Source organism: Ranitomeya variabilis, chromosome 8 (genome assembly GCF_051348905.1).
Source record: "Ranitomeya variabilis isolate aRanVar5 chromosome 8, aRanVar5.hap1, whole genome shotgun sequence".
NCBI classification, from domain to species: domain Eukaryota; kingdom Metazoa; phylum Chordata; class Amphibia; order Anura; family Dendrobatidae; genus Ranitomeya; species Ranitomeya variabilis.
In genome coordinates this window covers 71874813-71899409 of record NC_135239.1, presented here as the reverse complement: position 1 = coordinate 71899409, position 24597 = coordinate 71874813, and the positions used below count along the sequence as shown (strand labels likewise).

The 24597-nt window shown below is 44.7% G+C and overlaps 1 protein-coding gene across 1 annotated transcript in view; it reads left to right on the top strand.

Moving 5' to 3' along the window:
• DPH5 (diphthamide biosynthesis 5) overlaps positions 1-7284 on the top strand; it is a 33174-nt gene extending 25890 nt beyond the window's left edge. Inside the window, exons 4-7 of the mRNA XM_077278169.1 lie at positions 1050-1170; positions 2412-2451; positions 3490-3593; positions 6689-7284. Coding sequence (XP_077134284.1) covers positions 1050-1170; positions 2412-2451; positions 3490-3593; positions 6689-6927 — 504 coding nt within the window. The 3' untranslated portion in view covers positions 6928-7284. The remainder of the gene's footprint in view (positions 1-1049; positions 1171-2411; positions 2452-3489; positions 3594-6688) is intronic.
• Positions 7285-24597: the final 17313 nt, after the last annotated feature.

Below are 24597 nucleotides of genomic sequence, written 5' to 3'. Positions count from 1 at the left end.
ATAGTTTATTCTTATCAGTCATATGTTAAATCCTCTTTGTAGTGAAGGACTTACTGCTTCAGTTCTGCTAAGGTTAAGATGAGCATATGTCAGTGCAGAGGTCAGCACGGGAGCGCCTGGGGCCCCTGATGGCTCTTCAGCATGGCGGAAAGTCAAAGACTCCTCTGTTCTGGAGCTTCGGTTTATTGATGCACATAAAGAGCCGACGTCTTTATATTTACAAGACATCTTGTCTGCAGAAAACATAGCATCTCGGGCTACAAATCTTCAAGTGATGGCACGAGTTTCAGGAGGACATTGACATTAATGTGCATCTGCCACCGGACAGAAGAACTTTCCAAAATGGACTTCTGAAGGATGCCCTAAAGAGGCAGGAGGCACCAAAAGAACAGCTACCCCCAACCCTACAATGGTGTGAAGAAAGGAACATACAGTATATATTTGTAGTGGCATCATCCAAAACTACAGCGAGTTAGTGATCGATCCGACCTCCATCTGTTATCCGGCTCCAGTTACATCTATGAGAACCTTTTAAAGGGACACTTTTTGTATGTGTAGAATGGCAGGCCGGGGTAGGAGTCTGCCTAAACGTACCCGTGTGTAGCATTTTAGTTGCAGCATGACCCTAAAAATGAAGTTTATTCTGGTGTCTGAAGTTCTATCCTCCCTGCAGTCGCTCGCTTCCCATCATTGGGGCGGTGCGGGGAACAGTCACAGTGAGCGCAGTTATCACTCCTGGGAACTTATCCGCCGCACATGAGGTGGAGCAGACTGTCAATCACAGTGGTGGGGAGTGACTACAGTGTGGTCACAGTGTAGAGAGCGGTAACTGTAACAGCCCCTGCACCACCTCGAGGATTGGAAGCAAGCGGCTGCAGGGAAAATGTAACTTTCTCCCTGTACCCGCTGCTCCAGTTAGACAGCCAGACATGATTTCATTGCTATTTACCTGCAGATTACTATTGCTGCATTTATAGACGTGACCGGTTCCCTTTTAAGAGGCCAAGAGTAAGCAGAACAATAAATCTCCCATGTATTCTGTATTGCAGCTTTACAATTTTGGAGAGACGGCCTCCATTGTTTTCTGGACTGACACGTGGAAACCGGAGAGCTTTTATGACAAAATCCGGAGGAACCGACTGAGTGGATTGCACACCCTCTGCCTACTAGGTAACACAGATCTAGCGCGGCCTCTTTGCCGGGTTGATCTTTCCCTTTAATTTTCTGGAGGTTGTGTTTGCCGTAATTTGTTTGCAGCTCTTTGCCAAGGTGATCGGCTACCGCTGCAGACGGGCAGTGGTGGCCACACGTTCAGTGCTTCCATAGAGGCTGGGTGACGGCACCCTCCTGAAAATAAGATTGCTCCAACCCCGTAAGCTAATCCTGGCCGTCGCCATGAGCGGACATCAGGAGCACGTTCTCCTACAGCTTTGCTCCTTCCTCTTTTGTTGCTCCAGAAGATTGTTAATAAATCTGAGCATCTCCATTGTCCTTGTGAGAGGGGCGTGTCCCCACAATAGCACTGATTGGACACCATCACTGTCTGGGGACACACCCCCGACTAGTGTGCAAACCCCGCCTCTAGGGCATTAAGGGGAAAGGTCAACACCCAGTTGTCAATTTATTACACATGTCCTAGAGGAATTATGGAAGAATGGCACAGCGTGCAAGTAAGGGAACGTGGAGGAGTTTAGTTTTTGGTGTTCCTATTATTAATGACACTTTTTTTTACCATATTTAAGTTTCACAATAAAAAAAACCACTATGGACCCGCACCGCTTGGGTCACTATGGACCCGCACCGCTTGGGTCACTATGGACCCGCACCGCTTGGGTCACTATGGACCCGCACCGCTTGGGTCACTATGGACCCGCACCGCTTGGGTCACTATGGACCCGCACCGCTTGGGTCACTATGGACCCGCACCGCTTGGGTCACTATGGACCCGCACCGCTTGGGTCACTATGGACCCGCACCGCTTGGGTCACTATGGACCCGCACCGCTTGGGTCACTATGGACCCGCACCGCTTGGGTCACTATGGACCCGCACCGCTTGGGTCACTATGGACCCGCACCGCTTGGGTCACTATGGACCCGCACCGCTTGGGTCACTATGGACCCGCACCGCTTGGGTCACTATGGACCCGCACCGCTTGGGTGAGGGTGGCCACCCTCCTGTGTTGTAAAGCCAATTCTTAATTTCTTAAATTCTCATTAATTCACATGGCAAGTCTGGCCTCTTTTCACCCCAATAACTGCTTATACAAAGTGGCTGCGGAGGTGTAAAGTAAGTTGTGCCACTTTTCTATGTATTTTTGTTAAACTGAAGCAGACATACTTTAATCTTCGTTGTATGTATCCTTTACTCTGGTAACACTTTTTTGTATTTTTTTTTTTTTTTTTACAACAGATATAAAGGTGAAGGAGCAATCCATAGAGAACCTTATGAAGTGAGTGTTTATCCTGCAGTAGAAAATATATATATCTTTCCTGTATCCTGCAGTAACTATTGCTATACTGACAGCAGCCCACCAAAGCAGCGCTGGACCTTTAAATCCCATATATGTTTATACTGACCTCTGCTGGACAATTGGAGAACAGCAAAACGTAACTCGTCCATCTCATTAGTCGGTTGATCAGTAGCACCTGACGTGCGCTGCGATGAGCGGTCCCTGCCATGATTTGGACATGTAAAGGTCTATGTACATCAGTGTACCCCAACTTCAGTCCTCACAGCCCCCAACAGTTCATGATTTCATGATTTCCTCAGTATCCTCACAGAGGATAATTCCATATCTGGGCAATGCTAAGGAAAGCCTCTGTTGGGGGCGCTTGAGGACTGAATTTGGGGAATACTGATGTAGTCAAATCCATTATTCGTGGTATTGATTAAACTGCATGGTGTGTTCTGGCAGCGTTTAGGAACAATAGAAAGTTTATTAAAACAATATGGAAACCATGTAACATCTGGTTAGTTAGGCGCTGAGTCCACATCAGTCAGATTGGCTCTGGATAATTCTGCATTGAATTTGAGCCAAAGTCCTCATCATTTCTTGCTGATTTGGGGGCAGATTTTCTTCTGCAAATTAAAACCAATGACCTGGAGTAAAACAAAATAAAACCAGTCTTCCCACCATCAGCCGTTCCCATGATGAGGTTTCTCTGGCCCCCCGCTGGTCCTTGAGTTTCCGGCTCCAGCCATGATCTCTGAAGCCTGGGAAGGGGCCAGTAAACAGATATCAGGAGAGAGGCCTCAGACTGGGGGCTGCAGGAGACTCGGAATTTGAGGGGGTTTCTTTACTGTTTATTTTAGCCACTTTTTCTACACTCAAGGCTCCACAGTACAAAGATCTGATTACAGATTTTCAGTTCCCAATCAATGTCAATATGAAAAATCCACAACCATTTCATGCTCCTTTTCCACAGTAATGACCATACTGAAGGTGTAGGAATCTGCTGAGGGATTATTTGTTATTCTTCTATTACAGAGGGAAAAAGGTTTTCGAGCCCCCACGTTACATGAGCCTAAATCAGGCAGCGGAGCAACTTCTGCAGATTGTACAGAACAGGAGAGAACTGGGAGAGGAGCTGGGTGAGTATAACGTGCCCCCGTGGGCGCTGGGCCGTATGGGCTGCGCACTGTACAGTGAAGATCTGCGGAGAGCTGGCGCCCATTACCATTGTAAGAGAACCTTGTTCACACTAGAGAATCTGTTTGTACAGGATTTATGATGGATCATTAGTGATCTGTTCTTATTTCATTCAATTTTTCCATCAGATTTCCATTGTCTTTGAGAATATGAATAGTGGAAATGTAAAAAAAAATGATTCATCTAGCAGATTATCACCTATCTATCACAGATCCTGTGTAAATAGAAGGGATGGGTGGCCCTCCATAGAGTGGGTGCTCAGGTTGGATTCCACCCAATGCACTGAATATAAAGAACCCGCCACTCCACTTTGGGTTCTTTATATTTATTCCTATGACAATAGAAGTCCCGATACCACTGTAAACTGTGCCCAACTCCACACGTTTTTTGTTTGCTTTCACGAGTCATGCTAAAGATACCTTTAGTGAAAGACTTTGTCCACAAAGGACATATCTACAGGGAATTTTCTACAGTGACTCTACAAGGGCAAAATCCAGATCAAATTGTGCTGATTTTGATGTGAAAGTCATGTGGATTTAACACTGATTTCACCTTTTGCATTGCTAAGGTTGAAGTCGGCAGTGAAAAATTCACTTCTCTTGAATGTAAAGATTAGTGATGAGCGAGTATACTCATTACTCGGGTTTCTCCGAGCATACTTGGGTGTCCTCTGAGTGTTTCGGCGTGCTCGGAGATTGTTTTTGTCTTCTCAGCTGCATGATTTGTGGCTGCTACACAACCTGAATACATGTGGAGATTTCCTAACAAACGGACAATCCCTACATATATTAAGGTTGTCTAACAGCCGCAAATCATGGAGCTGCGGCGACTCAAACATACGAAGATACTGGGAGAACATTCAAGCATGCTGGGAAAACCCGAGCAACGAGCACACTCGCTCATCACTAGTAAAGATGAGATTTCAAAAATCTCATTCACAAAGTTCCTATGTAAATGCTAATTTTTTGCATCAGATCTGCGGCTTCTAGACCTACCTCATGAGTATGTTTTTGGCCGGCTCCAGGTTGTCGTTGCCCTTGGGCGAAAGAGACTGAGGGCCCCTTTAACACATGCCACAATTCACGATGCACAGATACAGCAGAGAAATATAGGTATAGAGCAATGCTGAAGATTCCACTTCTTACATTACATGAGTGCAGGGGCGGACACTGACAGCTTGGTGCAGATACATTGGCTGCCCAAGCGGTATGTCCGCCCCTGCATAAGTGATATCTATTGTAAATTCTACAATAGCTCAGAAACTGGACAGTACCGTCCTCCATACAGTATTATGGACCCCATATATTGCTCCATACAGAATAATGGCCCCATATAATGCTCCATACAGAATAATGGGCCCCATATATGGCTCCATATAGAATTATGGCCCCAAATAATGCTCCACATAGAGTATTGAGCCCCATATATTGCTCTATATAGAATAATGAGCCCCATATATTGCTCTATACAGAATGAGCCCCATATATTGCTCTATACAGAATAATGAGCCCCATATATTGCTCTATACAGAATGAGCCCCATATTTTGCTCCATACAGAATGAGCCCCATATATTGCTTTATACAGAATGAGCCCCATATATTGCTCTATACAGAATAATGAGCCCCATATATTGCTCTATACAGAATGAGCCCCATATATTGCGCTATACAATATTATGGACACCACATAGAGCCCCATATATTGCTCCATACAGTATAATGAGCCCGCTATATTGCTCCATACAGTATTATGGGCACCACATAGTGCTCCATACAGAATAATGAGCCCCATATATTGCTCCATACAATATTATGGGCACCACATAGAGCCTCATGTATTGCTCCATACAGTATAATGAGCCACATATATATTTCTCCATACACGATAATGAGCCCCATATATTGCTCCATACATTATTATGGGCACCACATGGTGCCCCATATATTGCTCCAGATAGAATAATGGAACCCGTATATTGCTCCATACAGTATGAGCCCCATATAACGCTCCATACAGTATGAGCCACATATATTGCGCCATACTTAATGGATCCCATATAATTTTCCATACAGTATATGATGGGCTCCATATATTGCTCCATATATAATGGGCCCCATATGACGCTCCACTGTATAATGGGCCCCATATATGACGCTACACTATGATGGGCCCCATATATGATTTTACAAACATAACTGAAATGCTCACTGGCCGCGGCTCTGCTCTGGACTCGTCGGCATCTTCTGGCTCTCTGCACTGACTGTTCAGGTAGAGAGCGCACAGACATGATGCCATTGCTTCCCTCTGACCCAAACGTCACAATTGGAAGACACCGCAGCGGGGAGAGGTATGTATCGCAAGTGCTGGGGCCCTGCACTTGCAGGCACTGGACCCCCTTTGCATGCTGTGCGAATAGGGAATAAAAGGTAGAAAACCAGACAAACAGCCACTGATCTGCACGGGAATATCCACTGGCCAAACAGGATCTGGTGCAATATTCCTCCTGTGCAAGATTTCAAGGATTTTTTTTTTTAATCTTAGAAGACGTTAGCTACATGACCCCATCTTATTAGCGGCATTATTTAATGTTCCATTCGTATCCTTTTGGCGTGCAGATGCCACATCCTGCATGAGGTCAGCGACACACCCAGGCCCTTGAGACTGACAGCACAGGATGGGCTTCCTCCATCCTTAGCCGAAACGGCAGAAATTGCCATTTGTAAACACCTCCTTATCTCCCGAAGGAACTGACATGTCTGCCCTCATCTCCTCCTCTTGGAAGAACGTCCTTCGATGTTGTGTGAACCGTGTCAAGCACCTTCTTTACTATTGCATCAATCACACGGCTGCCCGGAATAAAGGATTTTATTGCGATGCCACCTAAAATACCAAGGATTTGCATGTGTGCCCGTGATTCTAGATGTAAGGGGAAGTGAAAACAAGTATTGAAATGTTTTATTAATTGACATGTGGGAACTGAGCTACATAGAAGACTGTATTGTGGTACAAATAAATGTTTCTGTTCTGGCCCCCAGCTCTAACTGAGAACACAATCTGCGTGGGACTGGCCCGCGTGGGGGCATCTGACCAGCGTATAGCGGCGGGCACGCTGCAGCAGCTCAGCACGGTTGACTTCGGAGGTCCTCTTCATTCCCTGGTGATAAGCGGCTGCATGCATCCCCTAGAACTGGATATGCTAAGACTGTTTGCCGTGGAGCCCTCTAGTTTCGATCAGATAAACGTGGAGGACAGCTCGACATATCTGTCATCATAGACCATCTGCGCCGAATCCGCACCCCTCACTGCTGAGCCGCCCCCTGTGTAGGGGGCAGCACACGGTGCTCTGTGCGTGTCCCCCCCATCGTGTTACTGTGCCACTCACTAGTGATATAGCCGTATACTAGGGATGCACCAACTCCACGTTTTTATTAATATTACTCCAGATATGGACCAAACCCTGCAAGATGCCGCATGTTGGTGCATCCATAATATATGCTCAAGCACTTTAATAGAAACCTATTCCACCATGTCCATCCTTCACTGCGCTACTGGTATTTATTTGGAAACACAGGGATTTTCCAGGAAAACGTGTTCTTATGCTTACAAATAAACTGATCACATTTTCAAAGAATTTTCATTGGTGTTCATCTCCTTTTTGTAATTTACCTGTGAGGTTAATTCGCACCTATTCATGTTTTTGTTTGTTTTTTTTTCCCCACAACCAGTTAACGGGGTGGTCTCCATTTCGTAAAGGGAGTCGGCACCAACAATGCTCAAATGTAAACCATTTATTCATTCGTATAGGGAACTCTGGACCCTATAAAAGAAAAAAAATTAGATTTGAGCTACAGATATTTCTGTGCAAAAACATCATTATTACACCCCCATTATTTACCATCCTCTGCTCCTCCCCTTACGTTGATTGACAGCACTACAAGGAGCACTGCGTATATTGAATCCTCATCCCTCTGCACTCACCGACACCGCAGGAGCTGAAAACGCACCCTCTGATCACCTTGTCCAGTCTGTAGTGGTCTCTTGCTGCACACAGGATCTCGCAGCAGCAGCCAATGCTGACAGCTGAAGGAGGTGACTCCTGACAGTGTGCGCTTAGCTCCTGCAGTGTCAGTGTGTACTGTAAAATCTATACCACAAATGACTTTTATAGGGGCTACATCCCCCTATATAAATGTATAACTGGCTTAATTTGAGTATTGGGAGGGACAGACTCCATTTTTAAATGGGTAAAAATTGTGAAGTGCTTGTAACAAAAAAAAAAAAAACAACTTTGCAATTTACTGTCTATTAGAAAACCGATCTGTTCTCAAGAACGGAAGGATTTTTCACTTTGTAATTTACTGTTCATTGCCTAGACTGTCTCTGATAATCTGCAGAGGTGGTCGGTTGCTTAGACAACGCACTTTTGAAAGCTGCTGTACTATTTGCACGTGCAGCTCTGACGCTGGCCAGATCACTAATGCCGCTGTGCTCCACCAGTGTTGCAGTGGCTAGGCTGCCCTATCATTGCAGTGTGGGAGAGTGTAGCTGTGCGATCATCACACACAGGGGCGATAGAAACTCCTATTGCAGTTACTGATGATTACTGCATGGCTACTGTCACACACCTGGTGGGAGAAAAGAAGGTGCATGTCTCTTCTATGAAGCACCTCCTGATTTTAAAAAATTTTCAAAATTACAGTAGGCACCGTCCAATCAAAAGGCTGCAAAATAATTTTTTTTTTTTTTCAGGAACTGATCCTAGAGTATTGTCTTCTCTGGATATACCTGATGGGTGAGGCTCGAAAGAGCTGGAATGACAGCCTTCATTAAATGTTAACATGTGTTTCTTGCTTGCGTAAAACATAATTTTTGGGGGCATTATTTAACATGCACATGCCAGAATGGGCTAACCGTGGCTCATGGAGAAGAGCCGTCTCCTGACTGGCGCCAGATAAACCAAACTGAAGAGAAGTAGAGGAGTAACGTCCGAGCTCCTTCATGAGTCCCACTGTTACTGGTGGGGGTTCAGTCATGCGAAGTGCAGGTGACCTGATCGTTTTTATATACCTGATTAAAAAGGAGAAAGTCTGCGTCCACATTGTTCTAATGAGCCAGACATTCGCCTTCATCACGTCACTAATCACTTACAGGGATAGGGGGAAAGTCTTTCCTATGTCAAAGCATATAGATATTGCACAGCGTCAGATAGGGGCTGTCAGGCCATGAAGGAGCGTAGTGTAATAAAAGCTGCTTCTGTCTCTCCCTCTCTCTAAAATGTATGATGAAGAATTAAGATTTCCCTTCACTGCAAATAATGAATGAGATTAGGACAACGCCGGCTAACCCCATAGTATCCCTCCTCCATCAAATGTTACAGCTGTCACATTGCAGTAAGGTCCCGTAATACACAAAGCCACAATTACCAAACCCATCATCTGTCAGAGAAGTGTGATCCGTCACTCCGCATAAACATGTTTCCACTGCTCCGGAAATGGCAGCTTTACACCACTACATCCGATGCTTGGCATTGTGCTTGGTGGTGTAAGGCTGCATGCAGCTGTTCAGCCATGGAAGCATTTGCTGCACGGTTTGTGTTGATGTTGATGCCAGAGAAGTTCTGGACTCTCCAGTTATGGAATCAGTAGAGCGTTGGTGACTTTTATACCCTCGGTGACCCTGATCTGTAACTTTACATGTTCTCGTGTTGTGGTCGAGTTGCTGATATTCCTTCCACTTCTCCATAATACCTCTAACTCATTAACACATTTAGGAAGGAATTCAAAGCACTTGTTATACTGGGGGCTATTACAGGACAGTACAGGTGTCAGTGGGCTGTTAGAGCGAGCCATTCTTTCACAAGTGTTAGTGAAGGCAGACGGCATGCCGAAGAGCTGGATTTTATAAACGGGGGCAAAGAGACTCAATGAAAAACCTGAGTTCAGTGATTACAATGTGGATCTTAATACTTTTGTCCCCTGAAATATACAGTATGCATTCCATGTGTTTCCTCCCATACAGCGTATTTTTGACACTGGGATTATTTTGTATTCCCCACTGGAAACTGATGTGAATCATGAATCTTTGTACAGCATTGTACTACCCCAACCCCCAAAATTGGGACACTGTGTAAAATGTAAGGAAAGCGAGAATGGAATGATTTGGAAATCTATAGACGTGTTTTAATCACAACAGAATGTAGGACACAGATCAGAAGGATATTTTTTCATTTAGGTAGAAAAAATGAACTTGTTTAGAAATTGACAGCAGCAAAATATCTTGAAAAAGTTTGGTCAGGGCCACATCTACCATGGTGTGCCATCTCCTCTTCTTTTTACAACAGTCCGTAAAGATCTGGGAAGTCAGGAGACCATTGCTGGAGTTTTGGGAGACAAATGATGTCCCATTCTTGTCTGATGTAGGATTGTAGTTACTCAACAGTCCTGAGTCTTTGCCGGGTTTTTCATTTCATAACGCACCAAATGTTTTCGTTTTGTGAAAGTTCTGGACCGCAGGTGGGCAATTCATCATCCAAACTCTTCTTCTGTTCTAAATGATCTTTGGATTGTGTTCCTATATGGCCTCTTTTTTTTTTTGCATGATAGAGCTTGAACTTGCACGTGTTGATTGCACAGTGATCTGTGCACATAGACCATGATTTCTGGTAGTATTCCTGAGCCCATTCAGTGATTTACATGACCAAACCATGCCTGTATTAATACTGTGCACATTTAGGGCCTGTAAGGATTCACTCTCCTTGGAATTGGGTCTTGGGCAATGCAGTTTTGGTCCAAACATGTAGTTTTTAATGCTTTCCACAGGTTGCTCAGCAAAAAAACTTACTAACACATCCATTGCCTTATTCAGGTACTAACTAAATAGAACCGACCCTGGCTTCTCACACACTGGTGATCTAACCCCAGATGTCAAGCAACGATTAAAACTTGCGATTCTCTACACATGGGCTGTGCGGAATCTTCTAGGAGAGGGAGTCTGTCCCGTCTTTCTCTTCAGCTCCAAGACACATCCAGTCTGGTCAGCTTCCCTGAGCTGACTGACAGATGAACGCGTAGGCTGTTTATATGCAGAGCTAGCCAGGTGTACTAATTTAAAGGCTACAGAGCTATGACTTAACCCTGCAGGCTGTAGAAATGGAGCATTGGATAATGACTGCCTTGTGCACATAATAATAATCTTTATTTATATAGCGCCAACATATTCCGCAGCGCTCTACAGTTAAACAGTTTCAAGCACAACAGTCATAAGTAACAACATTAACAGTAATATGATTAAAGAAAAATAAAACAGCCCTGCTCATTAGAGCTTACAATCTGCAATGAGGTAGGGGAGGTGGGTGCACATGGATTTGTCCAGAATCTCTGAATCTTTGGATGATCTTATGTGTTGTAGAAGGTTGGATATTCAAAGCCTCCCCAATTTTACACTGAGGAACATTTTCTGAAATTGTTCCATAATTTCTAGACGCAGTTGTTCATAGATTTGTAGACCTCTAACCATCTTCGCCTCTGTGAGACTTTGCCTCTCTAACATGCTATTTTCTCTAGTCACCTTCCACAACGGCATTTGGAGGTTGTCTCTTTGCCCTAATGGGGAACAGGAAATACAGAGAGGTAAAAAGGACCTCCCACCTCCCACTTGCCAATGTCTTTCCTGTTCCCCATGGGACAGGGAGAGGTGTTCCATGTGCTGTAGTGGCCGGCTACTGCAGTACCTTGTACAGGCTTTGCCTGTTAGACGGGCAGCTGGTGGTCGCTCCTAGCCTCCTCCGGTGCTGCTCCCGTCGTCCTGCGTGCAGGTACCTCGGGACCCCTTCCCGGCCTTCCTACACCCCCAAGAGGGCAAAGCAGGCCTGGGATCCCCAGCCGAGCTCCTCTCTGAGCTTCCCGGCTTCTCCTCCATAGTGCTCGGCGTTCCGGAAGTGACATCGGCGGTCGCGCACGCGCGTCACTTCTGGTTTTCGTATCTCCCTGAAGCCGGTACTTCCGGGTTTCGCCGGCCGGCATGTCAGGCCTAATGGCGTCTGACACATGGATCCAGGAGGGGGAGTGTACGATCGCTGGAGGCAGGTGCTGGGACGGAGGTCTATAAAATCCTGCAGAAGTCACCACTGAGGTAAGGCTGAATACCCTCAGTATGGATGGCGTCTGCAGAGCCCAGTGCTGCCCCGCTACAGTGAGTGTATGCAGGGATGGGGTCCGGGAGGTAATCCCCCTAAAAGGTACTATCTGTCCTCACTCCTCTTTCCCTTTTATTTTAGGGAGAAAAGTCTACCCCTAAAGCCGCCTATAGAAAGAAGTGCCCGGTCTGTAATACTAAATTCCCTCCTCTCTGGGATAAAAAACTCTGCCAGCCATGCACTGACAGGATAGTAAAAGCCGAGCAACCATCTCTGTTAGGCTACTTTCACACTAGCGTCGGGAACAACCCGTCGCTGCGCGTCGGGCCGACGTTCCCGACGCTAGTGTGGTCTCCGCCGCACAACGGGGGCAGCGGATGCATATTTTCCACGCATCCGCTGCCCCATTGTGAGGTGCGGGGATGTGCGGGGAGGTGGGGGCGGAGTTCCGACTGCGCATGCGCAGTCGGAAAAAGCGGACCGTCGGGAGCAAAAAACGTTACATGTAGCGTTTTGTTTTCCCGACGGACCGCTACCATACGCCCAAACGCCGCCAAACGCATTCACCGTTTGGAAATGCGTCGCAAATGCGTCGCAAATGCGTCGCTAATGTTACTCTATGACGAAACAACGTATCCAGCAAAAACTTTTGCTGGATGCGGCGTTTCGCAAAAACGACGCATTTGCGACGTATTGCAGTTAACGCTAGTGTGAAAGTAGCCTTAGATGAAATACGCTCTCTTGTAAAACAGGAGGTACAATCTTCCTTGCAGGTTTTACTTCTCCGCCACCACATTCTCCAGCTAAAAAGAGGAAGATGCAGGTTGTGGAATCTGATTCTGATTCAGACTTCTCTCATACCTCGTCCATTGGTTGGGAAGATCCGGTTTCACCTAAGGCTGAGGTCAGAAAATACCTCTTCTCCTCAGAATACATTGAGGATCTAGTGTCTGCTGTTCGTAACACTGGGACTAGAAGAGGAATCTGAACCACAGTCCATACAGGATCAAATGTTCGGTGGGCTTAGATCGGAGAAAAGGTTGGGGTCCCCAGTACACGCTAATATCATTAGTATGATTGATCAGGAATGGGAACTACCAGGAAACGCCTCAGCACCCCCTCAGAAATGAAACATAGATTTCCTCTAGAGGGTGAATTTGTTAAATTGGACATTCCCAAGGTTGATGTTCAGGTGGCTAGAGTTGCGAAGAGAACAGCGCTCCCTTTTGAGGATTCATCACAATTGAAGGATCCAATGGATAGGAAGATTGAAAGTCTTCTGAAGAAGTCAGGGAAACTTCTACATCTGTCCTTAAGGCTAACATTGCCTCTATTTGTGTAGCTAGGGCCCTCTCCCGTTGGTCCCACAACAGCAGCAGCAGCAGCAGCAGCAATCCCAACAGGACAAACAATGACTCCGACCCGGTGGGGGGGGGGGAAGACTCTCAAAATATGCTGGTCAGTGGGAAAACATCACCAGTTCCCACTGGGTACACAATGTTATCAAAGAGGGCCTATTGATAGTTAATTTACTCCCCCCCCCCCCCCCCTCAGGGTCTAAAAATTACTACCCTTCCAACATCAAAAGATCACAATTTATTAACATTAGGTGTCCGGGATCTTGTGAAATCAAACGTGATCTCCCCAGTGAAATATCGCAAGTTCAAGATGGAGTCTGTAAAATCAGCCATTCCTCTGATAGGGCATCACTCCTTTATGGCAACCATCGACCTAAAGGATGCATATTTTCACATTCCTATTCACCCGAGACACAGAAAATATCTCAGGTTTGCGATACAGGGGAGTCGTCAAGTGGAGCACTATCAGTTTGGAGTCCTTCCCTTCGGCATTTCATCAGCACCAAGAGTGTTCTCCAAGATAATGGCAGAGGCGGTCTCATTTATCTGGAAACAAGGTGTCGGTATAGTGCCCTGTCTGGATGATCTCCTGATAGTAGCTCCCACCGAGATGACCCTGATATCCCATGTGTCAACCACTTTAGGGTACTGTTTCACAGTGGCACTTTTGTCGCTACGACGGTACGATCTGTGACGTTCCAGCGATATCCATACGATATCGCTGTGTCTGACACGCAGCAGCGATCAGGGACCCTGCTGAGAATCGTACGTCGTAGCAGATCGTTTGGAACTTTCTTTCGTCGCTGGATCTCCCGCTGTCATCGTTGGATCGGTGTGTGTGACACTGATCCATCGATGCGTTCGCTTGTAACCAGGGTAAACATCGGGTTACTAAGCGCAGGGCCGCGCTTAGTAACCCGATGTTTACCCTGGTTACCATCGTAAAAGTTAAAAAAAAAAAAAAACAGTACATACTCACATTTCGGTGTCCGTCAGGTCCCTTGCCGTCTGCTTCCCGCTCTGACTGACTGCCGGCCGTAAAGTAAGAGCAGAGCACAGCAGTGACGTCACCGCTGTGCTGTGCTTTCACTTTACGGCGGCACTCAGTCAGTCCGGGAAGCAGACGGCAAGGGACCTGACGGACACCGAAATGTGAGTGTGTACTGTTTTGTTTTTTTTTTACTTTTACGATGGTAACCAGGGTAAACATCGGGTTACTAAGCGCGGCCCTGCGCTTAGTAACCCAATGTTTTACCCTGGTTACCCGGGGCCTTCGGCATCGTTGGTCGCTGGAGAGCTGTCTGTGTGACAGCTCCCCAGCAACCACACAACGATTTTCCAACAATCACGGCCAGGTCGTATCGCTGGTCGTGATCGTTGGAAAGTTGCAGAGTGTGACAGTACCCTTAGAGATATTGAGGTTTCCACTAACCACGATCAAGTCAGATGCCAGCAGGAGGGGCTGGGGAGCCATGATAAACCATGTTCCTTATCAAGGTCTTTGGGACCAGTCGATCAGAGGGAAATCTTCAAATTTCAGAGAGCTCAAAGCCATGGAGGAGGCCCTGTTAGCAGCAAGTCGTCAGATTTCTGGACAACATGTTCAGATATATTCAGACAACATGACCACGGTGGCTCATATCAAGCACCAGGGCAGTACAAAATTCATCAGCCTAAAGAAAATCTCCGCTCAAATTTTTTGTTAGGCCGAAAAACGCTTATTGTCCCTGACGGCAATTCGCTTGAAAGGTTCTGCCAATATTCAGGCAGATTATCTGATACATTCAACATGCTAGTACACAAGTGGGGTCTCCCAGAAGTCAACCTCTTTGCCTCTCACCAAAACGCAAAAGTCGAAACTTTCTTCTCCTTGAACTCAAGAGGCAATCCCAGAGGAGTGGATGCCTTAGTCCAGAATTGGCATTTTCATCTAGCTTACGCGTTTCCACCAATCCCAATTCTTGCAAAGGTTCTACGGAAGATATGGATAGAAAGGACCCTGACTATTTTGATAGCTCCATTATGGCCCAAAAGAAGTTGTTTCAACTTGATCATCCAGCTACAGGTGGACGGGCCGGTAATGTTACCAGTAAAAGACAATCTCCTCTCTCAGGGACCCATTCTCCACTCAGACCCTCAGAGATGGAACTTAGCGGCGTGGTTACTGAAGCCCAGGTGCTGAAAGCAAAAGGGTTATCAAACCCCGTCATAGCTACCCTGCAAAAATCCAAGAAACCAGTAACAAACGCCATCTATAATAAGGTCTGGAAAAAGTTTTCATCCTTTTGTCTATCTAACCTTCCAGACCCTCTCAAGCCAAATATACCTAGGATACTAGATTTCTTACAAAAAGGCTTAGAGATCGGTCTTAGACCCAGTACTCTGAAGGTCCAGGACTCTGCGCTCAGCTTTGTCTTTGACCAAGATCTAGCAGGTCATCGCTGGATCAAAAGATTTATGACCTCAGCAATTTGAATGAACCCTGGAAAACAGATTATAGTTCCTCCGTGGTATCTCATTGTGGTGCTCCAAGGACTTACAGGTCCACCTTTTGAACCTTTGTCTTCCTGTTCTCCACAAAATCTTGCATATAAAACTGTTTTTTTGGTAGCCATAACTTTGGCTAGAAGAGTGGGTGAACTACAGGCCTTATCAATAAGAGAGCCTTATCTACTGGTTAGAGAAGATTCAATAGTGCTTCATATTGACCCATCTTTTCTTCCAAAAGTAGTCTCTGAATTCCACCGTTCCCAAGAGATCGTTCTACCAACTTTTTGCCATAAACCTGAAAATTCGGAAGAAAGTAAATTCAACACTCTTGATGTTCGGCGTATTATCTTACACTACTTAGATCAGACCCGCGCTCACAGAATTGATCATAACCTTTTTGTCCATCTCTCAGGACAAAATAAAGGGAAGAAGGTAGCTAAAAGTACCATTGCTACCTGGATCAAAAAAGCTATAACACAAGCTTATCTTGCTCAAAATAAACTACCTCCAGTAGGGATCAAGGCTCACTCAACCAGATCTACATCAGTTTCCTGGGCAGAAAGAGCAGGTGCATCTCCGGAGCAGATCCTCACATCATACCTTCTCCAAACATTATAGATTTGATGTGTTGTCCAATAAGGACTTAATCTTCGGCCGTAAGGTTCTCCAGGCCATTGTCCCTCCCTATTGCCAAATTAGTTGGTATTCCTCCATATGCCGTCGTGGAAGGTGACTAGAGAAAATAGAATTAGACTTACCTGTAATTCGGTTTCTAGGAACCTTCCACGACGGCGCTAATTTCCCACCCTATATATATTCCTGGATTAAATCTGGGATTCAGAAGGTAAACCGGTGCTATGGTCTCAGTTGTAAGTCACTGAGAGGTCCTTTTAACCTCTCTGTATTTCCTGTTCCCCATTAGGGCAAAGAGACAACCTCCATATGCCATCGTGGAAGGTTCCTAGAAACCGAATTACCGGTAAGTCTAATTCTATTTTTATACAGTCATGTGGCTTGAACTTTGACCCTCCAGCTGCTTTTGATTTTACTTACTTTTCCACCAGACTTTTGTTAACCATTTCCCAACTTTTTGAAAGTGTGTTGATGCCATCAATTTCTAAGTTAATTCATTTTAATTTCAGACATGATGCTTTGAGGAGCATGTGCATTGTTATGTTTTAAGGATGGCTATATCTGCCTTTCACCTGTATGTTCCAGGGTTTGGGGTTACATATAGGGGAAATCGGGGCGATTTAGGGACAGCCACCATTGAGTGGGGGCGCCATTTATCACTTTTTCATTAGGGTGCCAACCTCCACGGCAAGGTAGTAAAAGTGAATGTTTGGCGCCCATTAAAAAAAAACAAAAACAGTGTTGGTACTCGCTGTCCTGGGGCCCACATGTGGTTGTTATAACTGGCGCCCACTCAGTGCTGTTGTCACTGTCCCCACTTTTAGGCAAATCGAACATCAAGAGGAAGTGAGCGATCAGACCTAGCCCTGACTTCCTCTTGATGTTTGTTTTGTCTGAAGGCTGGGACAGTGACACCAGCACTGATTGGACACCGGGCTCACGTATCATAACCGCACAGGAATGTACATATCGACATCGGCACGGGAGGGGAGTATACGTTGTTTTATTGTGGGGAATGAGAAGATTGTCCAAGTAGCGGACAACTTGTTTAAGTTTTGTCTGTGTGTTACACGGTTTGTTTTAATGCATATCTAGTTATATTAGTCTTTTAAGGGTTCTTTTCCACTTTTGATTACCCTTTCATATATATATTATACCAGATTGACCATCTAAAAAAAAAAATTCCAAATGAAATGGAAAAAAAGTAACTTTCTAGTTCTTCACTTCTGTTGTGTTTTATGTTCTGCTGTGAATAAACCATGGCTGTATGAGATTTAAATCTGATTCTATTCTTGTTTATGCTTACATTTTACACATTACACAGTGTCCCAGTGTTTGGGATTGTAGAATATGTTGGAACTATAATCCATATAAATAGCTAATATTGTGACTTCTATAAATCTACAATTATAATGAAATTGCAGATCATTGACAGTCTAAAAACTTTCTATTTATTAAAAAACTAATTTCAAACACATAAATAATGTAATATTATATAGATTAAACAAATAACAGTAGAACAAATGGCCTTGACACACGTTTCACCACTAAGATGCGGCTTCTTCAGGAGTGAAATGACGCTATTTTCTTTTATTTGTTTAATCTAGAACATAGAATATAATATAGTATATCAATCTAGCATGATACATGGACATCCTTTTTCATTTCCTATTTTATATGTTCATCTTAGAAGTTGTAGTATACTGAGATACATATGTGGATCTTTATGGAAATTCATACCATTGTATATTTATATCCTTCACATTGATTTGGTCTCATGTGGGGTATTTGTCTACCGTGTACAGGCAGGTTTGTCCTCCTTTTCCAGCCCTCTTTCTTTGTGTTACATTGTATCTAGTATTTTTTCTTTATTTCATGTATTTGAAATATTTAATAAATATAACATTTTTATACTCAGTCAGTGGTTTACAATTGCCTTACACTTGTAGGTTTATGCATGTATTGGATAACAATTTATATAGCCAACTAGCATGGTAACAATTAATATTTCAGAAGTCTGTACCACTAGTCAAAAAGGACATAAAGACCTATCATCGAATACATACTGACAACTTGAAAAAGATGATACACGGTCTGACAAAATATCATATAAAATATATAAACTTTATTGAAATTAGTTTAAAACAAATGCATGGAAGGTGATATAAGCAATGGCGCCACAGCGGAGGACGCTGCAGTAATGAACAGGGGGCGCGTGCACGGGCATACCAGTCCACAAAAATATCATAATCAAGTGCTCATACATATACGGGCAAACTCCAGAAAAAAATCAATATAATATTTGTAAATTAACCTAAAAAATAAGGGAGCTTGACGAAGATTTAACACCGAAACGCGCGTTGGGGCGGAGGCGCCTTCCCGGGATTCCCAGTCCACTCTGCGGTGGGTACTAATCTGCGGCGGTTTTCCTTTTTCATGTTGCAGACCGTTAGTCTTATACCCAATGTGGATTTCTATATAGTCCACTGTCAAGTTATTAACAGTTCTATGACTACGGCCTGTGGTAATTCTTTCTGATTACTGCCAGCAGCTTGCTTTCCCATCTTAAATGTCTATATGTAAAATCTTCCTTAAAACCCATCCTGCGTGATAATATAGGTGAATTTAATGAAAATGTAGAGTCCCTGTGGGTGGAGATAAGGGGAGGGGGAAAAAATAATAAATTACTGATAGGGATTTGTTATAAATCTCCAAAAATAATGGAAGCAATGGAGAATATCCTCGTAAAGCAAATAGATGAAGCTGCGACTCAAGGAGAAGTCATTATTATGGGGGACTTCAACTACCCTGAAATAGATTGGGGAACAGAAACCTGCAGTTCCAGCAAAGGTAATCGGTTTTTGACAACTATGAGAGACAATTACCTTTCACAACTGGTTCAGGACCCAACAAGGAGGGGGGCACTGCTAGACCTAATATTAACCCCTTAACGACCGCCGATACGCCTTTTAACGGCGGCCGCTAAGGGTACTTAATCCACAGCGCCGTTAATTAACGGCGCTGTGGAAAAAGTGAATAGCGCCCCCCAGAGTCGGATTTTCTCTGGGGTCTCGGTTGCCGAGGGTAGCCGAGACCCCAGAGAACATGATTCGGGGGGTTTTTACCGACCCCCGAGTTGCGATCGCCGGTAATTAACCGTTTACCGGCGGTCGCAACAAAAAAAAAAAAAACGCGATTTGCCGTTTAATTTCTCTGTCCTCCGATGTGATCGCACATCGGAGGACAGAGAAATGTGGTCCCCGATGGCCCCCAATAGCCCCCCAATACTTACCTACCTCCCCCGGTGCTCCTCGTGTCTCCCCATGGGCGCCGCCATCTTTTTTCCGGGAAAAAATGGCGGGCGCACGCGCAGTGCGCCCGCCGCCCGGCACCCGGATGTTCTTTGGGGTCTCGGCTGCCGGGGGTAGCCGAGACCCCAAAGAACATGATCGGGGTCGGTTTGCACCGACCCCTGCTTTGCGATCGCCGGTAATTAACAGTTTACCGGCGACCGCAAAAAAAAAAAAAAAAAAGCGATCAGTTATTTCTCTGTCCTCTGATGTGATCGCACATCAGAGGACAGAGAAATAGGGGGATTCGGGGACCCTATCATACTCACCCGGGGTCCCTGGGTCCTCTTCTGTCTTCTCCTGCCAGCCGGCTTTTTCATCATGGCGGGCGCATGCGCAGTGCGCCCGCCATCTGCTGCCATCTGCCGGCCGGCAGGAGAAGACAAGTTGGGGCTAAAATTAGGGTTAGGGTTAGGGTTAGGGTTAGAGTTAGGGTTAGGGTTAGAGTTAGGGTTAGAGTTAGGGTTAGAGTTAGGGTTAGAGTTAGGGTTAGGGTTAGAGTTAGGGTTAGGGTTAGTTAGGGTTAGGGTTAGAGTTAGGGTTAGAGTTAGGGTTAGGGTTAGGGTTGGGGCTAAATTTAGGGTTAGGGCTAGGGTTAGAGTTAGGCTACTTTCACACTAGCGTTTTTTGGCTTCCGTCGCAATGCGTCGTTGGAGAAAAAACGCATCCTGCAAAAGTGCTTGCAGGATGCGTTTTTTCTCCATTGGCTTGCATTAGCGACGCATTGCGACGGATTGCCACATGTCGCATCCGTCGTGCGACGGATGCGTCGTGCTTCGGCGGACCGTCGACACAAAAAAAACTGCATGTAACTTTTTTGTGCGACGTGTCCGCCATTTCCGACCGCGCATGCGTGGCCGGAACTCCGCCCCCGCCTCCCCGCACCTCACAATGGGGCAGCGGATGCGTTGAAAAAACAGCATCCGCTGCACCCGTTGTGCGGCGCTTACAACGCTAGCGTCGGTACGTCGGCCCGACACACTGCGATGGGCCGAGTACGACGCTAGTGTGAAAGTAGCCTTAGGCTTCTTTCACACTTGCGTCGGTACGGGGCGGTCGCAATGCGTCGGCCCGATGTACCGACGCACGTTGTGAAAATTGTGCACAACGTGGGCAGCGGATGCAGTTTTTCAACGCATCCGCTGCCCAGTCTATGTCCTGGGGAGGAGGGGGCAGAGTTACGGCCACGCATCCGCGGAAATGGCGGACGCGACGTACAAAAAAAAGGTTACATTGAACTTTTTTTGTGACGACGGGGGCTAAAGTTATGGTTAGGGTTGGGGCTAAAGTTAGGGTTGGGGCTAAAGTTAGGGTTAGAGTTGGGATTAGGGTTAGCGTTTGGATTAGGGTTGGGATTAGTGTTACGTTTGGGATTAGGGTTGGGATTAGGGTTAGGGTTGGGATTAGGGTTAGGGGTGTGTTGGATTTAGGGTTTTGATTAGGGTTATGGTTAGGGTTGAGATTAGGGCTGTTTTGGGGTTAGGGTTGTGATTATCGTTAGGGTTGTGATTAGGATTATGGATCGGGTTGAGATTAGGGTTAGGGCTGTGTTGGGGTTAGGGTTGGAGTTAGAATTGGGGGGTTTCCACTGTTTAGGTACATCAGGGGGTCTCCAAACACGACAGCCAATTTTGCGCTAAAAAAGTCAAATGGTACTCCCTCCCTTCTGAGCTCTGCCGTGCGCCCAAACAGTGGTTTACCCCCACATATGGGGCATCAGCGTACTCGGGATAAATTGGACAACAACTTTTGGGGTCCAATTTCTCCTGTTACCCTTGTGAAAATAAAAACTTGGGGGCTAAAAATCTTTTTTGTTGGAAAAAAATATATTTTTTTATTTTCACTACTCTGCATTATAAATTTCTGTGAAGCACTTGAGCTTTCAAAGTTCTCACCACATATCTAGATAAGTTCCTTAGGGGGTCTAGTTTCCAAAATTTGGTCACTTGTGGGGGTTTCTACTGTTTAGGTACATTAGGGGTCTGCAAACGCAACATAACGCCCGCAGACAATTCTATCAAAGTCTGCATTCCAAAATGGCGCTCCTTCCCTTCCGAGCTCTGCCGTGCGCCCAAACAGTGGTTTACACCCACATATGGGGTACCAGCATACTCAGGACAAATTGGACAACAACTTTTGGGGTCCAATTTCTCTTGTTACCCTTGTGAAAATAAAAATTTGGGGGCTAAAAAAATCTTTTTTGTGGGAAAAAAAATATTTTTTATTTTCACTACTCTGCATTATAAACTTCTGTGAAGCACTTGGGCATTCAAAGTTCTCACCACATATCTAGATAAGTTCCTTGGGGGGTCTATTTTCCAAAATGGGGTCACTTGTTGGGGGTTTCTACTGTTTAGGTACATTAGGGGTCTGCAAACGCAACATAACGCCCGCAGACAATTCTATCAAAGTCTGCATTCCAAAATGGCACTCCTTCCCTTCCGAGCTCTGCCGTGCGCCCAAACAGTGGTTTACCCCCACATATGGGGTACCAGCAAACTCAGGACAAATTGGACAACAACTTTTGGGGTCCAATTTCTCTTGTTACCCTTGTGAAAATAAAAACTTGGGGGCTAAAAAATCTTTATTGTTAAAAAATATATATTTTTTATTTTCACGACTCTGCATTATAAACTTCTGTGATGCACTTGGGCATTCAAAGTTCTCACTACACATCTAGATAAGTTCCATGGGGGGTCTAGTTTCCAAAATGGGGTCACTTTTGGGGGGTTTCTGCTGTTTAGGCACATCAGGGGCTCTCCAAACGCGACATGGCGTCCGATCTCAATTCCAGTCAATTTTGCATTGAAAAGTCAAATGGCGCTCCTTTGCTTCCGAGCTCAGCCATGCGCCCAAACAGTGGTTTACCCCCACATATAGGGTGTCGGCGTACTCAAGACAAATTGTACAACAGCTTCTGGGGTCCATTTTCTCCTGTTACCCTTGGTAAAATAAAAATTTGGAGGCAAAAAGATCATTTTTGTAGAAAAAATGCGATTTTTTTATTTTCACGGCTCTACGTTATAAACTTCTGTGAAGCACCTGGAGGTTTAAAGTGCTCACCACACATCTAGATAAGTTCCTTAAGGGGTCTAGTTTCCAAAATGGTGTCATATGTGGGGGGTCTCTACTGTTTAGGCACATCAGCGGCTCTCCAAACGTGACATGGCGTCCGATCTCAATTCCAGCCAATTCTACATTGAAAAAGTAAAACGACACTCCTTCTCTTCCAAGCTCTGCGGTGCGCCCAAACAGTGGTTTACCCCCATATATGGGGTATCGACGTACTCAGGAGAAATTGCACAACAACTTTTGTGGTCTAATTTCTCCTGTTACCCTTGTGAAAATAAGAATTTGTGGGCGAAAAAATCATTTTTGTGAAAACAAATGCGATTTTTTATTTTCACGGCTCTACGTTATAAACTTCTGTGAAGCACTTGGGGGTTCAAAGTGCTCACCACACATCTAGATAAGTTCCTTGGGGGGTCTAGTTTCCAAAATGGTGTCACTTGTGGGCGGTTTCCACTGTTTAGGCACATTAGGGGCTCTCCAAACGCGACATGGCGTCCGATCTCAATTCCAGCCAATTCTGCATTGAAACAGTCAAACGGTGCTCCTTCACTTCCAAGCTCTGCGGTGCGCCCAAACAGTGGTTTACCTCCACATATGGGGTATCGGTGTACTCAGGAAAAATTGCACAACAAAATTTGTGGTTAAATTTCTGTTTTTACACTTGTGAAAATTAAAAAAAATGGTTCTGAAGTAAAATGTTTGCAAAAAAAAGTAAAATGTTCATTTTTTTCTTCCACATTGTTTTAGTTCCTGTGAAGTACGTAAAGGGTTAATAAACTTCTTGAATGTGGTTTTGAGCAGCTTGAGGGGTGCAGTTTTTAGAATGGTGTCACACTTGGTTATTTTCTATCATATAGACCCCTCAAAATCACTTCAAAGGTGATGTGGTCCCTAAAAAAAACATGGTGTTGTAAAAATGAGAAATTGCTGGTCAACTTTTAACCCTTATAACTCCCTAACAAAAAAAAAAATTGTTTCCAAAATTGTGCTGATGTAAAGTAGACATGTGAGAAATGTTATTTATTAACTATTTTTTGTGACATATCTCTCTGATTTAAGGGCATAAAAATACAAAGTTTGAAAATTGCAAAATTTTAAAAATTTTCGCCATATTTCCATTTTTTTCATAAATAATCGCAAGTAATATCGAAGAAATGTTACCACTAACTTGAAGTACAACATGTCACGAAAAAACAATCTCAGAATCAGCGGGATCCGATAAAGCGTTCCAGAGTTATAACCTCATAAAGTGACACTGGTCAGAATTGTAAAAATTGGCTCGGTCATTAAGTACCAAATTGGCTCTGTCACTAAGGGGTTAACCAACAGGCCAGACCGCATATCAAATATAAGGGTTGGGGGTCACTTGGGGAATAGTGATCACAAAATAATAAGTTTTCATGTAACCTTTAATAAGATGGGTAGTAGAGGGGTGACAAGGACACTAAACTTCAGGAGGGCAAATTTCCAATGGATGAGAGAGGATCTTGGTGCAATTAACTGGGACGATATCCTGAGACATAAAAATACACAAAGAAAATGGGAGATGTTTATTAGCATCCTGGATAGGACCTGTGCACAGTATATACCGTATGGGAATAAACATACTAGAAATAGGAGGAAACCAATATGGCTAAATAGAGCTGTAAGGGGCGCAATAAGGGACAAAAAGAAAGCATTTAGAGAATTAAAGGAAGTAGGTAGTGAGGAGGCATTAAATAAATACAGAAAATTAAATAAATTCTGTAAAAAGCAAATCAAGGCAGCAAAGATTGAGACAGAGAGACTCATTGCCAGAGAGAGTAAAAATAATCCCAAAATATTCTTTAACTATATAAATAGTAAGAAACTAAAAAATGACAGTGTTGGCCCCCTTAAAAATAATCTGGGGGAAATGGTGGATGAGG